General features: G+C 37.4%; 1 protein-coding gene across 7 annotated transcripts in view; it reads right to left on the bottom strand.

The window, feature by feature from the left end:
• The window catches only part of CCDC191 (coiled-coil domain containing 191), a 102,611-nt gene that overhangs the window by 70,791 nt on the left and 13,004 nt on the right, over nucleotides 1-18,816 (bottom strand). For all 7 annotated transcript variants that reach the window (XM_024735390.1, XM_024735391.1, XM_024735393.1 and 4 more), the window contains exons 4-7: nucleotides 13,015-13,158; nucleotides 9,152-9,330; nucleotides 7,457-7,680; nucleotides 3,930-4,083 (exon numbers count right to left, since the gene is read on the bottom strand). In XM_024735390.1, coding sequence (XP_024591158.1) covers nucleotides 3,930-4,083; nucleotides 7,457-7,680; nucleotides 9,152-9,330; nucleotides 13,015-13,158 — 701 coding nt within the window. The remainder of the gene's footprint in view (nucleotides 1-3,929; nucleotides 4,084-7,456; nucleotides 7,681-9,151; nucleotides 9,331-13,014; nucleotides 13,159-18,816) is intronic.

The following is an 18,816-nucleotide window of genomic DNA, read 5'->3' as shown; positions in this document are numbered from 1 at the left end:
CACATTAAAAGGATCATAAGCCATGATCAAATGGGATTTATCCTAGGGATGCAAGGATTCTTCAATATACACAAATCAATCAATGTGATACACCACAGTAACAAACTGAAGAATAAAAACTATATGATCATCTCAATAGATGCAGAAAAGGCTTTTGACAAAATACAACACCCATTTATGATAGAAACTCCAGAAAGTGGGCACAGAGGGGACCTACGTCAACATAATAAAGGCCATATAAGACAAACCTACAGCAAACATCATTCTCAATGGTGAAAAATCGGACAAAGGATTAATCTCCAAAATATATAAACGGTTCATGCAGCTCAATATTAAAGAAAGAAACTACCCAATCCAAAAATGGGCAGAAGACCTAAATAGGCATTTCTCCAAAGAAGACATACAGAATGCCAGGAAGCACATAAAAAGCTTCTCAACATCAGTAATTATTAGAGAAATTCAAATCAAAACTACAGTGAGATATCACCTCACACCAGTTAGAATGGGCATCATCAGAAAATCTACAAACAACAAATGCTGGAGAGGGTGTGGAGAAAAGGGAACCCTCTTGCACTGTTGGTGGGAATGTAAATTGATGCAGCCACTATGGAGAAAAGTATGGAGGTTCCTTAAAAAACTAAAAACAGAATTACCATATGACCCAGCAATCCCACTACTCAACATATACCCTAAGAAAACCATAATTCAAAAAGACACATGCACCCCAATGTTCATTGCAGCACTATTTACAATAGCCAGATCATGGAAGCAACCTAAATGCCCATCGACAGACGAATGGATAAAGAAGATGTGGTACATATATACAATGGAATATTACTCAGCCATAAAAATGAACGAAATTGGGTCATTTGTAGAGACGTGGATGGATCTAGAGACTGTTGTACAGAGTGAAGTAAGCCAAAAAGAGAAAAACAAATATCGTATATTAACACATATATGTGGAACCTAGAAAAATGGTACAGGTGAACTAGTTTGCAGGGCAGAAATTGAGACACAGATGTAGAGAACAAACGTATGGACACCAAGGGGGAAAACGGCGGGGGGTTGGGGGGTGGTGGTGTGATGAATTGGGAGATTGGGATTGACATATATACACTCATATGTATTAAATGGATAACTAATAAGAACCTGCTGTATAAAAAAATAAATAAAATAAAATTCAAAAATTAAAAAACAAAGAAGAAAAAACAACAAAAGAAACCATTAAGTATACCTGACATTACAGTGTCGGGGCACAGCATCACTTCTTGTAGTATTCTTACCAGTAATGCATAATCTCAATCTAAACAGAAGAGAACATCGGAAAACCCCAAATTGAGAGACATTCTACAAAATACCTGACCAGTACTCTTCAAAACTGTCAAGGTCATAAAAGAAAAGCGAAGATTGAGGAACTATTACAAACTGAAGGAGACTAAGGAGACACGACAAGCAAATGCAGCATGAAATTACAGATCAAGTCCTGAAACAGAAAAAAGACCTTAGAGGAAAAATAGGTGACATTCTAATAAGTCTTGTTAATTGTACTTAATGGTATTTTACCAATGTTAATTTCCTAGTTTTGATAATTAAACTATGGTTATATAAGATGTTAACATTGAGGAGAGCTGGGTGAAGGGTATTCAGGAACTCCATGTACTATTTTTTGCCATTTTTCTGTATGTCTAAAATTATTTCAAAATAAAGATTCAAAAATATAGGTTCAAATCAAGCAGAATCTGTGGCAAAGTAGAGATAATTTATTCATATTGGCTCATTTTTAAATACACCAGCTGATCCTTTTAAAGCTGAGTAATCTGTTTTGGTAGGCCACTAATTTTGTAAAACTCTTTTTGTGTGTCTGAAATTCATACCTAACACTTCTTTCTAAAACATATATAGTCAGCCCTCTGTATTTGCAAGCTCTACATCTGTGGATTCAACCAACCATGGATAGAAAACATTCGGAAAAAAAAAAATTTCCATGAAGTTCCAAAAAGCAAAACTTGATTTGCCAGGCTGGCAACTATTTACATAGCATTTACATTGTATTTACATCTATTTACATAGCATTTATGCTGTATTAGGTGTTGACCTGGAACAAACAGACTGCTAGGGTTTACTCCAGCAAAGATGGATTTATTTGGAATCAGCAAAGAACTGCAATTTGGGATCTCCGTCCTTGGTAATCCATGTGGAAGTTCTTTCAGGGCAAGGGGAGGAGAACTCTTACAGAGGGAAAAGTAAGTTGGGAGGGCTGTAGTAGGCAGAGTCCGTGGCTTTTCATTGGCTGAGTTCGTGCCAGGAAATAAGAGTTTTTCTTTTTCCTTTTGGGCTCTGCTATTGTCACAGGGCATAAGAGCTCCCCCTTCTGGTCTTCTGACTCTACTTAATTCAGGTTTCTATTTTTTAATTTTTTACATAGTTGTTATAAGTAATCTAGAGATGATTTAAAGTATACAGGAGTATGTGAATAGGTTATATGCAAATGCTATGCTATTTTATATAAGGGATTTGAGCATCCACAGATTTTGGTATTTGCAGGGGATCCTGGAACCAATCCCCCTTGGATACCAAGGGACGACTGTATTACTTCTTCTTGCACAGTGGACTTCAATAAAAGTAAAAACTTAATCTTATAGGGAACACACATCTTATCCATCTCTCATTGGTTGGGGAACAAACATGTCATGGCCCTTTTTCCTTATGTCTTCTCAAGATGGCCCCCTCTGTACTCATTTCCTTTCCTGTTTTCTTTCATAAATCTGAACTGTTACTGTAGGAGGACACATTAACTCCACCCGTCTCATGGAGGGGATGCAGCATCCAAAAGCCTTTGCCCATCTTTCCCAAAATGTTAGTCCCAACTCTTAATAGTTCCTCCTATCACACTTGCCTCTGCCTATTCCTAAAGCCAAAACTCTGACCAAACTCGTTGTTTTATATTTGAGTAATTATGACTTTTTGCCTATCAGTCCAAAACGCTACCATCAAACGTGTCTAGCTTTAAAGAATTGCTTTGACTACTTTACTTTTTCCCTCATATCTTAGTTATCCATATCATATTCACAGGCCTGTTTTTAATTTCTAGGTCCCTTTAAGTCTATCCTACATTTATCAAACTCCCTCAATCTCTTCCTGACATTCTTTTCTCTTGTTAAATCCATTCATTTATACATTCATTCCATTAACTTTCACTGAATTTCATCAACGCCCAAGGCCTTGGAGTGGATGTTGTAGGAGATATAAAATATACATATTTATCTTTTCTCATCTGATCACCTCATTTACAAATCTTCCAAGTAATTCCTTTCACCTGAAATGTTTATAAACCCCAAATTTATAGTGTTATCAATCCCACTTCACTGAAAAAAATTTCTGCCTAAGTAGCCTGGGGAGGATGCTCATTAGTCAATAAAAAATTGGCCAGTTAATTTTACAAAAAGTGAAACTAAAGAAAGGGATAGAAGAGTAAAATAAAATGCAGACCATTAAAAGTAGAAGCACAAACATGTCATTGTTTAGGATCTGAGCTACCAAAAGGCAAGTAACTTTCTGAATAATTCTTCTGAATAATCCAGAACACAACGGTCCATAAGACTGTCAAAGTGGAAGCTACGCTTTCAAACTGCCAGAGATCTACATTAGCACTTGCGTGCAATTCTAAAATGGGTAATTTAGGAAGACATCCCAAATTCATACCCCAATTTCCCAGAATCACATGGAGTATATAAGAATAGCCCTGAATAGAGGATTGAAGCACTCCCCTGTGTACTAAGCCAGCTGGGTAGCACAGAACAAATGGTGTGGGCAACTTTGGTATTTGTAACGAGGCTCAACTGGGCTTAGTGTTACACTGTCCATCTCTGACAGAGCCCTTTGTCATTTATGCTACAGAATGCTGAAGAAAGAGACATTACAATTCCTACCTGGTGATTTTCCTTGAAAGTTTCGATTAATAACTCTTTCAGTTTCTTCTTTCTTTCTTTTGCCATTTTTTCTTCATCCAGAAGAGTATGAACACTTTGAAACATGCCTTTCTCTGGATTTTTTGGAGAATTTTCTTCTTGCTTTTTCTTCTCTCTATTAGTAACAATTAAAAAACACAAGTATGAATAATAGACTTAACAGTGAGTAATTAGAACATACCATAGTGGAATGAACACTGAATTTTCCATCAGAAGATAGAGATTTTTAGATCTGGCCCTAAAACTACAAAGTAGGGCGATTTTTTTTGAGATTCAGTTTATTCCTTTATAAAATACAGTTAAATGAAATAAAATTATAATGTACTCTGAAAAGGAGAAAGCCTTATATATATTTTAGTAAGGTTTTGTTTTTTTTTTGGCAGTACACGGGCCTCTCACTGTTGTGGCCTCTCCCATTGCGGAGCACAGGCTCCGGACGCACAGGCCCAGCGGCCATGGCTCACGGACCCAGCCGCTCCGCGGCATGTGGGATCCTCCTGGACCGGGGCACAAACCCGTGTCCCCTGCATCGGCAGGCGGACTCTCAACCACTGCGCCACCAGGGAAGCCTCTAGTAAAGTTTTTTGAGTGATATTATTGAGTTTAAAATTGAGTTTAAAATTGAGTGATAAAAATTTGAGAGATAACAACTATCAGGTATTCTCTAATACAGACATAAGTTCTCTCTCTTCTTACAAGGGGAGACAAAACAGGACCCTCAGGTGAGAAAGGAATGACATTTTTCCCACAAGGTTTTTACAAGGTTTCTCGGAAGAAAAATAATAAAAGAATCAGGTGTTACTGAATAAGGAGAAAATGGAATTTATATTAATTCTAAAACAGCTGGAAAGAGAAAAAATAGAACTTAGTAACAATAAGGAAAAGGACTTCAGGCAAGTTAACAAGAATCTCTTCGTAACTTTGTTGCTCATATTTCTGCTTATCTCTTTCTCACTCACCTACCTTTTCTTTCTCATCCAGTCATCCCTCTTACACTCAGCAATCCAAGCCAGCTCATAGCCATTGCCTTCTTATTGGAGTGTATTAAACTACACAGGCGTGTGTAAGTGTATAAGGTATATATTTTATCAATGATGTAGTAAAGATAGCATCTAGTCAGGAATCTAGATTCATGGGTTCTGGCTACAAATCAGCTGTGAAAACTCAGGCAAGTCACCAGTCTTTCTGAATTTCACTTTGTAGTTGTGGAAACTCAAATTGAGAGAGGGATGACAGAATAATCTATAGACATTCATTCATTAATTATCATATATCATACAGGGGGCACACAATCTTATTACTGGTGATATGGACCATCATTTGGTTAAGGTAGTTTCTCCAGTGTAAAGTTGCTATTTTTCCCTTTGTAATCAATAAATCTCTTAGAGAAGATACTTTGAAACTATGCAATGAAGCAGATTTAGGACACCTTACAAATAAATTTTAAAAGCCCTACCAACAATAAAATTTTATTGACTCTTTCCAAACTTACTAATGTCATAACAATGTTATATTAGATAGTTACAGACAGATCATAGTGGGCATTTAAAGAAATACAGTTCTAATACCATGGATGTAGTCTTTAAAAAAAATCAAAATACGTATCTGTTATGAAAGCAATGTTTGCTCATTGTGCAAAATTGGAGGTGTATAAAAGCCATCCATATTTCTACCCAGAAGAAAACCCTGATAACATGTCGATACTGTTTCATTGTACAACTAGTATTTATTAATTTCTCCAATATTTATTAGTGTCTGTTATTATAAATAATATTATTTTCATTATATTTGTGTACAAATCTTTGGATTTCTGATCACTTTCTACACTTGATCTTAGCAAAAAGGCCGAGAAGCGATTCTGATCACTTTCTTAGGGTAGTTTTCCTAGGACTGGAATTCCCCAGTCAAGTGATAACATTTTTATGGCTCTTATTGTTTATTGCCAAATTGCTTTCTGGAACATTTAAACCAGTCTGTCCACCTAGAAGTACTGCATATTACCTGTCTCACTGTATCTGTGGATAAGCTTTTTTTTTTTTTTTGCCCACTTTTATTTATTATTATTTTTTAAACATCTTTATTGGAGTATAATTGAATCAGCTATACATATACATAATTGAATCAGCTATACATATACATATATCCCCATGTGGATAAGCTTTTAACTTTTAAAAGAAATGACTGGTTAGTGAATGTCTGTTGAGTGCCCAGTGTGAGCAGAACTTCCTGCTACCATCAAATATTACTTGTTTTCACAATTTATTTTAGGTCAGCCTAGATTCTTCAGGGCTTGAGAACAATCTGAAGAGCAAGGCTGACCTTAGCAAGAACTCACTAAAAAACTGGAGATTGCTTTCTGAAAGGAAAGGCCTCTGGAGGAGGCTTCAAGCCTGGCACTTGGAAGAATGAGATGCACGTCCACTGCCGAGCTGTTTTAAACTGGGTAGGATGAGAACAGTCAAGAACACGGGGGAAAAGCTGTGTAGGCTGATGGGGGTGGAAGCGGGTGGCAGGCTAATAGGTCTTTCTGGCCCCTCAGTTTGAGTATTCAAGCATTTCAGGCACATTGTCCTAAGGCTTTTGCAGTTTATGCACCAGTGCTGTTTCTCAGAATAAATACATTAGTTATTTCATTTATGAAGCTCATTTTCTGCATGAGGATACACAATAGTACTACATCCTGTGAGGACTATTTTGATTTCCCTCTTATGTCAGATATTCTTTTTCTTTATCAGTGGCAGTAAGGCAATGGTGACTCTCTGTATGATTATCAGAAGATAAGACACTGAGGCAAATCACAATAGAATGAGGCATAATTAGCAAACGTGCATAAGGAAACGTGTTCAACCTTACAAATGTTCAGGTACACAAAGAGATGCACACTAACCAATAAAATACCTATTAAAAGTGCAAAAATATTGAAAATGATGATCTCCCCCAACGCTGAGTGGGGCTCACTGTCAGCAATTGTGTAAATATGCACAACTCGTCTGGAAAGGAATTTGGCAATGTTTCAAAAGTCATAAAAAACCTACAATTTACCTCAGTAATTATACTCCTATGAACATAATTCAAAAGAATGAAAAAGCTTTATGCTTAAGGATGCTCACTGCACTATTGGTGAAAAATCTGAAATTAGCTGAAATTCTTAGCAGTATAGGGAGTGGAGGTCATTACATAAATTATGGTATAGGAACTCAATGGAGTAATATACAGACCTTAGGACTCCAGGCGATGTGGTTATTACAACAAGCAGAATAACAAATTAAATGTACTTTATGGTCGCAGTTAAGTTCATAAAGGGACCAAGACCAGGAGGAAACATGGAAAAATGAAAATAGCTAACTTGTTAAGATGGTGGACTAGTGGGTGATTTCTCTTTTGTGTTTTATTATTGCATTGTCTGTGCGTTTTAAGGACCTTTAAAGTACTTCCAAAATGACTGCTTAAACAAAAACACTTCACGCTGCTCATCATGGCTGGCTTACATTTTCCACGCTTCCTCCACAGTGCGTCTCCTCTCAATTATCTCCCTCCGCAGCTTTACCATCTCCCTTTGAATCTCCTCCTCCTCTTTCTTGGCCTCTAGAGCCTTCCTTTTTTTCTCTTCTTGCACCAGATACTGAGCCTCTAAGAAGGCTGATTTTTTCAGGGTCTTTTCAATTCTCTGGCGCTCCAGTTCTTTCTCACGTCTTAAGCGATTTTCTTTTACCTTAAAGAGAATACAACAAGGGTGAAATGCAGCCTTTCAAGTAGAAAGGGATATGCAAAGCCTTAGAACACATTTTGAAGTTCAGAATACAACTACTTTGAAACATTTTGGCCCAGAACCCCACTGTTTACCAGAAAAATAGGGGAAATTCATTTGTTTACTGGGTAATGGCCTATACAAAATTTTAAATGAAGTCAGGCGAGATGACTCCAAACAATTTGGGAATGATCGGCACTACAGAAGAGCTGAAAATCCAATGGGTTGGATGCCAAATTCTGGATTCTTATTTAGTAATGATTTTCAATCCATAAGATTTTCCAAGGTGTACAGTACTGTTATTTATTTAAGCTCTGTCTGTATGTTAATTATAATTTAAGAAAGAATAAGGATATTTTGGAGAGGCTACTTTGTGAAGGCTAGAACAGTGATTTACTGCCTTAAAGGAGCATCAGGACCTTTTATTCAATTCTATCTTTATTTGAATTTATCAATGATTCTGGATCATATTTGGAAATCAAAACCACAAACTTCACAGGTATTTCTGAATAAGCACAATCATTTTTTTCAAACTCAATTCTTTAGACTCGCTATGAATTAAGGAGTGGTCCTTTCCTTCCTGCTTCATTTAACTTTACCCTTATCTTACTCTTCAGTTATGATAAGACTTCTAGATAATTGCTACCTCTTACCGAACCTTTTCTCTTCCCTTTTATCATAAATCCAAACCAGGATCATGCATCTACTCCAGTTTCTCTCACATCCTTAGTGCTGCTTTGGCATACATTATGGTTTAAAGTAATCAGAAATTCAGTGTTATAAAAAGATAGCATACACACATATAGACATTAATACTACCCTGGTCTTGGTTCTGGACATGTGGAAAAGACTTGGTCTTTCGGACTTCCTTAAGTTCCTCTACAAAGTGTTGAGATGAATCTTTTTCCTATAACCTACTATTCCCTTTGGAGAAAAGAAAGTTCCCATACGCCTTTCTAATTCAAAACAGCTGAACTAGATTTAATTCAGCTCTGTTCTCCCTTTCAAATTATAATCACAAAATAAGTGAATTTTCCCACTGTCTAGAAAAGAATTATCATTATAACATTCACCAGAATATTCATGATATTAATATCTTGATCTCACAATACAAAAACCAAATTCAAGCAAAACCCAATCTACATATTTATAATAGGAAGTATCACATCCAAACTAATAAAGTTTAGCTCACCACTCTCATGGTCAAAATCAATTATTCCTCTTTTTGGTTTTCTTAAATAAATTGTTTCCTATCTTCAGCTTATGAGCATTATTTTTCTTCTTAAGTTCTTATATTTTATTTTTATTCTTTCTAACCAAACCACAGATGGCACCCTTTTTCACAATAAAGCCTAAGTCTTTATTTAAGCTTATTAAATGTGTTACACAAAAATTGCTTCCTGTTATCCATTTTAATTTTGCTTTTCCCTCCCACCTGCTTATGTCTCATCTCCATGGTAAGATGAGGATCCTTCTGCCACTTCTTGTCTTGGTTTTCATTCATTCCAAGATCTTCCAATATCCCAGAATCTACCACATCTTTATGGAGCAGATGGTCTATGAATTTTTGAAAGGTGGTACTTTCGTCTTCTTCCTCCAAATAACCACATAAATCTGGGGGAAACATAACAACAACAAAGAAGGAAAAAATTTTTAATTTTTTTAAAATTTAATTTTAGTACAATTTCCATATTTATGTAAATAATCCTGGTACAATAAAAATACAAAGCTGTGAGTGTTCGATAAATAGTAACTGATAATGCCAACTGGATGAATACAGCCCTCAGCAATTACCTTCAACTAAGAGGAAAAAACCTCCACTCATGAGGAATTGCCCTCACCCAAGTCACTAACTCCCTCACTGACAAATTTAAAAGCTATTAATTTTACATTTATGTTACAAGGATCTAAACATCCTTGAGGACTCCACTGCTCTTTTTAAAAAAGGTTTTACCGTGGTATAATTGACATATAATAAACTTGTAAATATTTAAAGTCTGCAATAAGCTTTGACATATATAGATACCATTAAACATCATTACAATCAAGATAATGAATGTGTTTGTCAGCTGCAAAAGGGTCCTCACGCAGATTTGCAATCTCTTCCTCTCACTCCTCCCCATGCCCTTTGCCCTATCCCAGGCAACCCCAGACCCGCTTTCTGCCAATAGATTAGTTTAAATTTTCCAGAATTTGGTATCAATTAAATCATATACTGTGTACTCTTTCTGGTCATCCTTCTTTTACTCGGCATAATTATTTTGAGATTCATTCATGTTGTTGTATCAATAGTTTATCCCTTTTTATTGCTGAGTAGTATTCCAGTGTATGGGCATACCACAATTTGTTCATTCATTCATCTGGGGATAAACATTTGGGTTGCTTCCAGATTTTGCTATTACAAATAAAGTTGTTATGAACATTTGTGTACAAGTCTTTGTATGAACATTTGCTTTCTTTTCTCTTGGGAAAATGCCTAGGACTGGAATGGTTGGATCACATAACTACGTGTTTAAATTTTTAAGAAACTGTCAAGCTGTTTTCCAAAGTGGTTATATAATTTCACATTCTCACCAGCAGTGCAGGAGGGTTCCAGTTCCTCCATATCCTTACCAAAACTTGGTATGATCAGTCTTTTAATTTAAGCCATTATAATAGGTGCATAGTGGTTATTCATGGTAGTTTTAATTTGCTTTTTCCTAATGACTAGCAATACTGAATATCGTTCTTGATGATGTTCTATTTACTTCCATACATTATTGAAAATGGGGTACTGAAGTCTCCAACTGTTATTGCTGAATTATCTATTTCTCCCTTCAATTTTGTCAGTTTATGCTTCACATATTTTGGGGCTCTTTTGTTAGGTGCATATATGTTTACACTTGTTATGTTTTCTTGATGGATTGACCCTTTTATTATTATAGAATGCCCTTTTTTTTTTTTTTTTAAAATATTTATTTATTTATTTATTCATTTATTTTTGGCTGTGTTGGGTCTTCATTTCTGTGCGAGGGCTTTCTCTAGTTGTGGCAAGCGGGGGCCACTCTTCATCGCGGTGCGCGGGCCTCTCACTGTTGCGGCCTCTGTTGCTGCGGATCACAGGCTCCAGACACACAGGCTCAGCAGTTGTGGCTCACGGGCCTAGCTGCTCGGCGGCATGTGGGATCCTCCCAGACAAGGGCTCAAACCCGAGTCCCCTGCATTGGCAGGCAGATTCTCAACCGCTGTGCCACCAGGGAAGCCCTAGAATGCCCTTCTTTGTCTTGAGTAACAATTTTTTATCTTAGAGCCTATTTTTTCTGGGACTAGTAAGCTGCTCTCACTCTCTTTTGGTTACTGTTTGCATAGTACATCTTTTTCCATCCTTTTATTTTCAAGCTGTTTGTGTCTTTGACTCTAGACTGTGTCTCCTGGGACAGCATATAGTTAGGTCATATTTTTAAGTTAATTCTGCCAGTCTCCATCTTTTGATTGGAATGTTTAATCCATTTACATGTAATGTAATTCTTGATAAGGCAGGATTTACGCTTGTCATTTTGGTATTTGTTTTCTACATGTCTCATGTAAATGCCCCTTTCAGGATGAAAAATTTACCTTTTATTACTAGTTTGCTGAGAGTTTTAATCAGGAATTAATTTTGTCAAGTATTTTTCCTGCACCTATTGAGATAATCATATGTTAGTTAATAATTTTTTAAAAATAAATGTATTTATTTTTGGCTGTGTTGGGTCTTCATTGCTACACGTGGGCTTTCTCTAGTTGCGGTGAGTAGGGGCTACTCTTTGTTGTAGTGGCTTCTCTTGTTGCAGAGCATGGGCTCTAGGAGTGCGGTCCTCAGTAGCTGTGGCATGCAGGCTCAGCAGTTGCGGCGCACGAGCTTAGTTGCTCCACGACATGTGGGATCTTCCTGGACCAGGGCTTGAACCCATGTCCCCTGCATTGGCAGGGGGATTCTTAACCACTGCGCCACCAGGGAAGTCCGTTAGTTAATAATTTTGATAAACATCCTTTTTTAATGGCTAGGTAATATTTTTGTTCAATGTTTTGATCCCCCAAAAAAGTAATACTACAAGCATAAGATGAGTGAGGCCTGATAAGATACTAGAAGGTAATAACAAATCTAAGAGATATAACTAGATATATTAGCACCATATGAAAGAAAGTAGCAGTTTCATTATATTTCAGACATGCTTTAGAATAAATATTATGTACTGAAATGCCTCACTTTAATAATGATATCATTAAACTAGAAAACATCCAGAAGGTGGCAATCAGTATATCTAGAAACAATTTGATATAAAGAACTGTTGAGAGTACTGGTGCTATTTAATCTAGGAAGACTGATGTATATGAAAGATCAGATATGATTATAACTCCCACAAGAAAAGAAAAGACTTTTCTTGAGAGAGAGAACATGATATTATTTTCTGTTGCACAAACGGGTAAAAGGTACTGAGGACAAAATCCTAATTCTCCTAACTAAGAGATAATTTATGAATATTAGAGCCTCACAGCAGCTGAATGGGCTCCTCCCAGAGTGCAGGCTCCTTATCCTGGGAGGTGTTCAGGCAGAGATTGTATTACCCCATATTAGGGATACTACAGAAGAATCTCTGTCTAAGGGGGTGAAGAGGGTAGATCAGATTAGGTGATCTTGAGGAGTCCCCTAACTTTAAGGGCTCATGACTTTGTGATTTGCGAGCTGGGGATTTTGTAGTGTCCTAAACAAGGGAAATGCTGCAAGATGAGTTCATCAGGGGTGTCTGAGCCATGCATGGCAAGATGCCACCACCATCACTATGCCTATCCTTATGCCTAGGGAAAAAAATCTTAGACTCTTTGGGTACAACTGAGGAATCCTCACAAGTTAGCTATTTAACTTGTCTGACACTAACTCTGTGTACAAGTAATAACCTCCCTTATAAAGGCATATGAAGCATTTTGTAAACACAAAATGAGATATCAATGTTTAAATATAGTAAAACATTTAAAAGCCATCAAAGTAAATGGTCATCCAACAATATATGGAAAGAGGCACTCTTAAACAGCATTAATTGCCATTATAATCATAAGAAGAATTACAAATAATAGAATATTTTAATTTTAAAAAACCCACGAATTTACTGAGGATATAGATAAGTAATTTAAATTGAATCAAGAAACATAAAAGCCAATTAAAAAATAAGCAAAACACAGAAAACTCAAATAACATATCATTTATTATTCAAAACAATTAAAAAGACTTCTTGGACACATTCAGTGGATGATAAAGCTTAGCACAATTAAGTAAGTTCTTACCATCGAACTTGTCATATTTCAAATGCCCGTTGGCTTCTGGCACAGGAGGGATACGTGACACAGTGTCTTCAGTATCACCGTCCCCATCACTTGCTAGTTCTTGCTTAAGTTTGGTATCTAACCAGTCATTGACCAATTCCTGAGCTGTCAATAAAACAAAAACATCTTTTTACTTCTGAGACTTTCTTCATTTGCTGTTTTCATTCATTCAATAAACGTTAACTGAGCACTTATCATGTGTCAAGTACTGCTCTAGATGTTGGGAATACACCAGTGAACAAAACAGGAAAAATAAAACCTACCACCATGAAGCTTATGTTCTAATTGGGGAAGAGAGACAATGAACAAGCAAGTCAGAAAAACAGAGCAGGAGAAGAAGAAATGGTGTACAAGAAATGAAAGATGGGTGTTGATACTTTTAAATTAATTGGGTGGTCAAAGGAGGCCTCACTGAGAAGACATTTGAGCAAAAAAGGGAAGGAAGTGAGGGAGTGAGCCATATGGCTATGTAAGGGAAAATTAATCTGTGCAGAGGGAAAACAAGTGCAAAGGCCCTAAGGCAGTAGAGTGTCTAGTGTATTGGAGAAACAGCATGGAGGTGGTATGGCTGGAGGAATGAGTAAAGGGAGAGTAGTCAGAGATGAGGTAGAAGAGGTAATGTAGGGATCAGGTTTAGAGCAGTGGTTCTAGAGCAGTGGGGGTGATCTTACTCCCCAGTGGACATCTGGCAATGTCTGGAGCCATTTGTGGTTATTACAACTGGGGAACTGGGTAGAGGCCAGGGATGCTGCTAAACATCCTACAATTCATAGGACAGGCCCCACAACAAAAATTATCTGGCCCAAAATATCAACAGTGTTGAGGTTGAAAACACTTTGTTTAGATAAGTCTTGACAGCACTCTAGGTACTTTGGCTTTTACTCTGTATGTAATGGGAGGTTTTTGAGCAAAGAGGTAACATATTTTAAGAGCATCACTCTGACTACTATGTTAAAATAGACTATACGGGGACAAGCTCAGAAGCCGGAGACAACAGTTGAGAGACAAATATCCAGAAAAGGGGTGATGATGGCCTAGACCTGAAGTGGAGGTAGTAGAAATGCTCAGATTCTAGAACATAATGTTTTGAGGTGGAGTTGACATGATTTGCTGATGGGCTGGATATAGGATGTGAGAGAAAAATCTGTAAGGGTTTTGGCTTAAGCAACTATAGAATGGAGATATCATTTACCGAGATAGGGAAGACCAAGGGAGCAGCAGGTTTGGACGGAAGATCAGGAGTTCAGTATCAGATGAGTTGGGTTTGAGATGCTTATGAGACATCCAAATAGGGATGTCAAATAGGTACTGGCTATATCATCTGGATTTCAAGGAAGAGGTCCAAGCTGAAGAAATAAATGTGGGTGTTGTCAGCATACAGATGGTATTTAAAGCCATAGAAATGAATGAGATCGGCAAAGGAGGAAGGTAGATAGAGAACTGGTTCAAGGACTAATCCCTGAGGAACTCTAGTATTTAGGGGTTGAAGAGATAAGGCAGAACCAGGTAAGTAGACTAGGAAGGAGAGACCACTGAGGTAGGAGGAAAATCAAAGAGTGTGATATCCTGGAAGCCAACTTCCATTTGGATTTCTTTCTTAGTGACATTCAGAAAATCTTAATTATAGAGTTATGAGAGAAAATGTCTACTTTAGCATTACTTTCATCATTATCATACAGCTCTTATGGATAGGGCATGGGCGTTTCAAAGAAGAAAAATGTCTATTTCAGTATTATCTTCATCATTGTTATTATCATTATTGCACAGCTCTAAGGGAATGGAGTGTTTCCAAATACTAAATGATGCCAAGAGACATTTAACATAGATGGGAATGCATGATATGTAAAAATAGAAAAAAATGAATCAAGGTGATAGAAACTAAGTATAAAAAGTATGCTAGCGGGCTTCCCTGGTGGCGCAGTGGTTGAGAGTCTGCCTGCCGATGCAGGGGATGCAGGTTTGTGCCCTGGTCCGGGAGGATCCCATATGCCGTGGAGCGGCTGGGCCCGTGAGCCATGGCTACTGGGTCTGCGCGTCCGGAGCCTGTGCTCCGCAATGGGAGAGGCCACAGCGGTGAGAGGCCCGCGTACCACAAAAAAAGAAAAAAAAAAGTACGCTAGCAACAGACACTACTGGCTTTCAGAGAGCAGATATTTACTGAGTAACCCTGTGTATAACAGTTCACATATTTATAATAAATTATGTGTAAAATAATTTGGATCTACTAAATGCCATTTATTAGTAAACAGAAGTATACTATGAAGTGCTTCGAAAGAACAAGGAAAGAGAACGTCTCTTGGAGGGTTCAACTGTAGTAACGCCTCATGTTGGATCAGAGGCTTGATGCCTACCTCAAAGCAGAGTTTCTCAAAGTACGTTCCCCAGAACACTAGTTCTTACTGAATATCAATAGACGGCTGATGAGAGGAGGAAAAAAGGATATAAACCTTTGAAACACATGTTCTATTCATACACGAGTACTTTCTAATGTGGATCATTAGTTTCTCAGGATATTAATATGTATTTCAAGATAAAAAGAGTTCAGGTTCTAGGAAGCTTGGAAAATGGGGTAAGTAAATATATATTTAACTACAGGACTTTTTGGAAACGCTGAGTGGCTAAAGTTTAGTGTGTATTCCTATTGGTGGGGTGGGAGAAGGGGTGGGTAAGACATAGCCTTGCCAATTTCTGAATCAATCTCCTTTCTCCAATGCCAGTACCACCAACCACCCAAAACCAAGTGCCATTACAGCTCACAGAGACCACTGCAGTAGCCTCCCACTAGTCTCCCTTTTCCCTCTTTTTCTCCCCTATAATTCATTCTTCATATATTAAATAAATTATCCTACTACACCTCTGCTTAAAACCCTTCAATGATGTCTAATCATACTCAGAATAAAATCTAAATTCTTTCACCAGGTCTATAAGGCCCTATGTGACACGTCTTCTGCTCACTCCTGCAAGCTCACTTCCATGGGGTAGCTGCAGCAACACTGGTCTTCCTTCAGTTACTCAAGCACACCAAGCTTGTACTTTTAACTTTTTTGTTTTTTAAACATCTTTAATGGAGTATAATTGCTTTACAATGGTGTGATAGTTTCTGCTTTATAACAAAGTGAAACAGCTATACATATACTTATATCCCCATATCTCATCCCTCCTGCATCTCCCTCCCACCCTCCCTATCCCACCCCTCTAGGTGGTCACAAAGCACTGAGCTGATCTCCCTGTGCTATGCTGCTGCTTCCCACTAGCTATCTATTTTACATATGGTAGTGTATATATGTACATGCCACTATCTCACTTCATCCCAGGTTACCCTTTCCACTCCTCATGTTCTCAAGTCCATTCTCTATGTCTGCGTCTTTATTCCTGTCCTGCCCCTAGGTTCTTCAGACTTTTTTTAAAATTTAGATTCCATATATATGTGTTAGCATACAGTATTTGTTTTTCTCTTTCTGACTTACTTCACTCCGTATGACAGACTCTAGGACCACCCACCTCACTACAAATAACTCAATTTTGTTTCATTTTATGGCTGAGTAATATTCCATTGTATATATGTGCCACATCTTCTTTATCCATTCATCTGTCGATGGACACTCAGGTTGCTTCCATGTCCTGGCTATTGTAAAGAGAGCTGCAATGAACATTGTGGTACATGACTCTTTTTGAATTATGGTTTTCTCAGGGTATATGCCCAGTAGTGGGATTGCTGGGACATATGGTAGTTCTATTTTTAGTTTTTTAAGGAACCTCCATACTTTTCTCCATAGTGGCTGTATCAATTTACATTCCCACCAACAGTGCAAGAGGGTTCCCTTTTCTCCACACCCTCTCCAGCACATATTGCTTGTAGATTTTTTGATGATGGCCAATCTGACTGGTATGAGGTGATACCTCATTGTAGTTTTGATTTGCATTTCTCTAGTGATTACTGATGTTGAGCATCCTTTCATGTGTTTGTTGGCAATCTCTATATCTTCTTTGGAGAAACGTCTATTTAGGTCTTCTGCCTATTTTTGGATTGGGTTTGTTTTTTTTGATTTTGAACTGCATGAGCTGTTTGTAAATTTTGGAGTTTAATCCTTTGTCAGTTGCTTCATTTACAAATATTTTCACCCATTCTGAGGTTTGTATTTTCACCTTGTTTGTGGTTTCCTTTGCTGTGCAAAAGCTTTTAAGTTTCATTAGGTCCCATTTGTTTATTTTTGTTTTTATTTCCATTTCTCTATGAGGTGGGTCAAAAAGGATCTTGCTGTGATTTATGTCAGAGGGTTCTACCTATGTTTTGCTCTAAGAGTTTTGTAGTGTCTGGCCTTACATTTAGGTCTTTAATCCATTTTGAGTTTATTTTTGTGTATGGTGTTAAGGAGTGTTCTAATTTCATTCTTTTACATGTACCTGTCCAGTTTTCCCAGCACCACTTATCGAAGAGGCTGTCTTCTCCATCGTATATTCTTGCCTCCTTTATCAAAAAAAGGTGACCATATGTGTGTGGGTTTATCTCTGGGCTTTGTATCCTGTTCCATTGACCTATATTTCTGTTTTCGTGCCAGTACCATACTGTCTTGATTACTGTAGCTCTGTAGCATAGTCTGAAGCCTGGGAGCCTGATTCCTCCAGCTGTGTTTTTCTTTCTCAAGATTGCTTTGGCTATTCGGAGTCTTTTGTGTCTCCATACAAATTGTGAAATTTTTTGTTCTAGCTCTATGAAAATGCCATTGGTAGTAGTATAGGGATTGCATTCAATCTGTAGATTGCTTTGGGTAGTATAGTCATTTTCACAATGTTGATTCTTCCAATCCAAGAACATGGTATATGTCTCCAACTGTTTGCATCATCTTTAATTTCTTTCATCAGTGTCTTATAGTTTTCTACATACAGGTCTTTTTCCTCCTTCATTCGGTTTACTCCTAGGTATTTTATTCTTTTAGTAGCAATGGTAAATGGGAGTGTTTCCTTAATTTCTCCTTCAGATTTTTCATCATTAGTGTATAGGAATGCAAGAGATTTCTGTGCGTTAATTTTGTATCCTGCTACTTTATCAAATTCATTGATTAGCTCTAGAGGATTTCTGGTAGCAGCTTTAGGATTCTCTATGTATAGTATCATGTCATCTGCAAACAGTGACAGCTTTACTTCTTCTTTTCTGATTTGGATTACTTCTATTTCTTTTACTTCTCTGATTGCTGTGGCTAAAATTTCCAAAACTATGTTGAATAATAGTGGTGAGAGTGGACAACCTTGTCTTGTTCGGTTCCTGATCTTAGTGGAAATGGTTTCAGTTTTTCACCATTGAGAACGATGTTGGCTGTGGGCTTGTCTTATATGGCCTTTATTATGTTGAGGTAGGCTCCCTCTATGCCTACTTTCTGGAGGGCTTTTATCATAAATGGGTGTTGAATTTTGTCAAAAGCTCTTTTGCATCTATTGAGATGATCATATGGTTTTTATGCTTCAGTTTGTTACTATGGTGTTTCACATTGATTGACTTGCATACATTGAAGAATCCTTGCATTCCTGGGATAAACCCCACTTGATCATGGTGTATGATCCTTTAAATGTGCTGTTTGATTCTGTTTGCTAGTATTTTGCATCTGTGTTCATCAGTGATATTGGCCTTTAGTTTTCTTTCTTTGCGACATCTTTGCCTACTTTTGATATCAGGATGATGGTGGCCTCATAGAATGAGGTTGGGAGTGTTCCTCCCTCTGCTATATTTTGGAAGAGTTTGAGAAGGATAGGTGTTAGCTCTTCTCT

Source organism: Neophocaena asiaeorientalis, unplaced genomic scaffold (assembly GCF_003031525.2).
Source record: "Neophocaena asiaeorientalis asiaeorientalis breed wild unplaced genomic scaffold, Neophocaena_asiaeorientalis_V1.1 scaffold136, whole genome shotgun sequence".
Classification (NCBI taxonomy): domain Eukaryota; kingdom Metazoa; phylum Chordata; class Mammalia; order Artiodactyla; family Phocoenidae; genus Neophocaena; species Neophocaena asiaeorientalis.
Note: the sequence above shows the minus strand (reverse complement) of the source record. Positions and strands in the feature narration are given on the sequence as shown.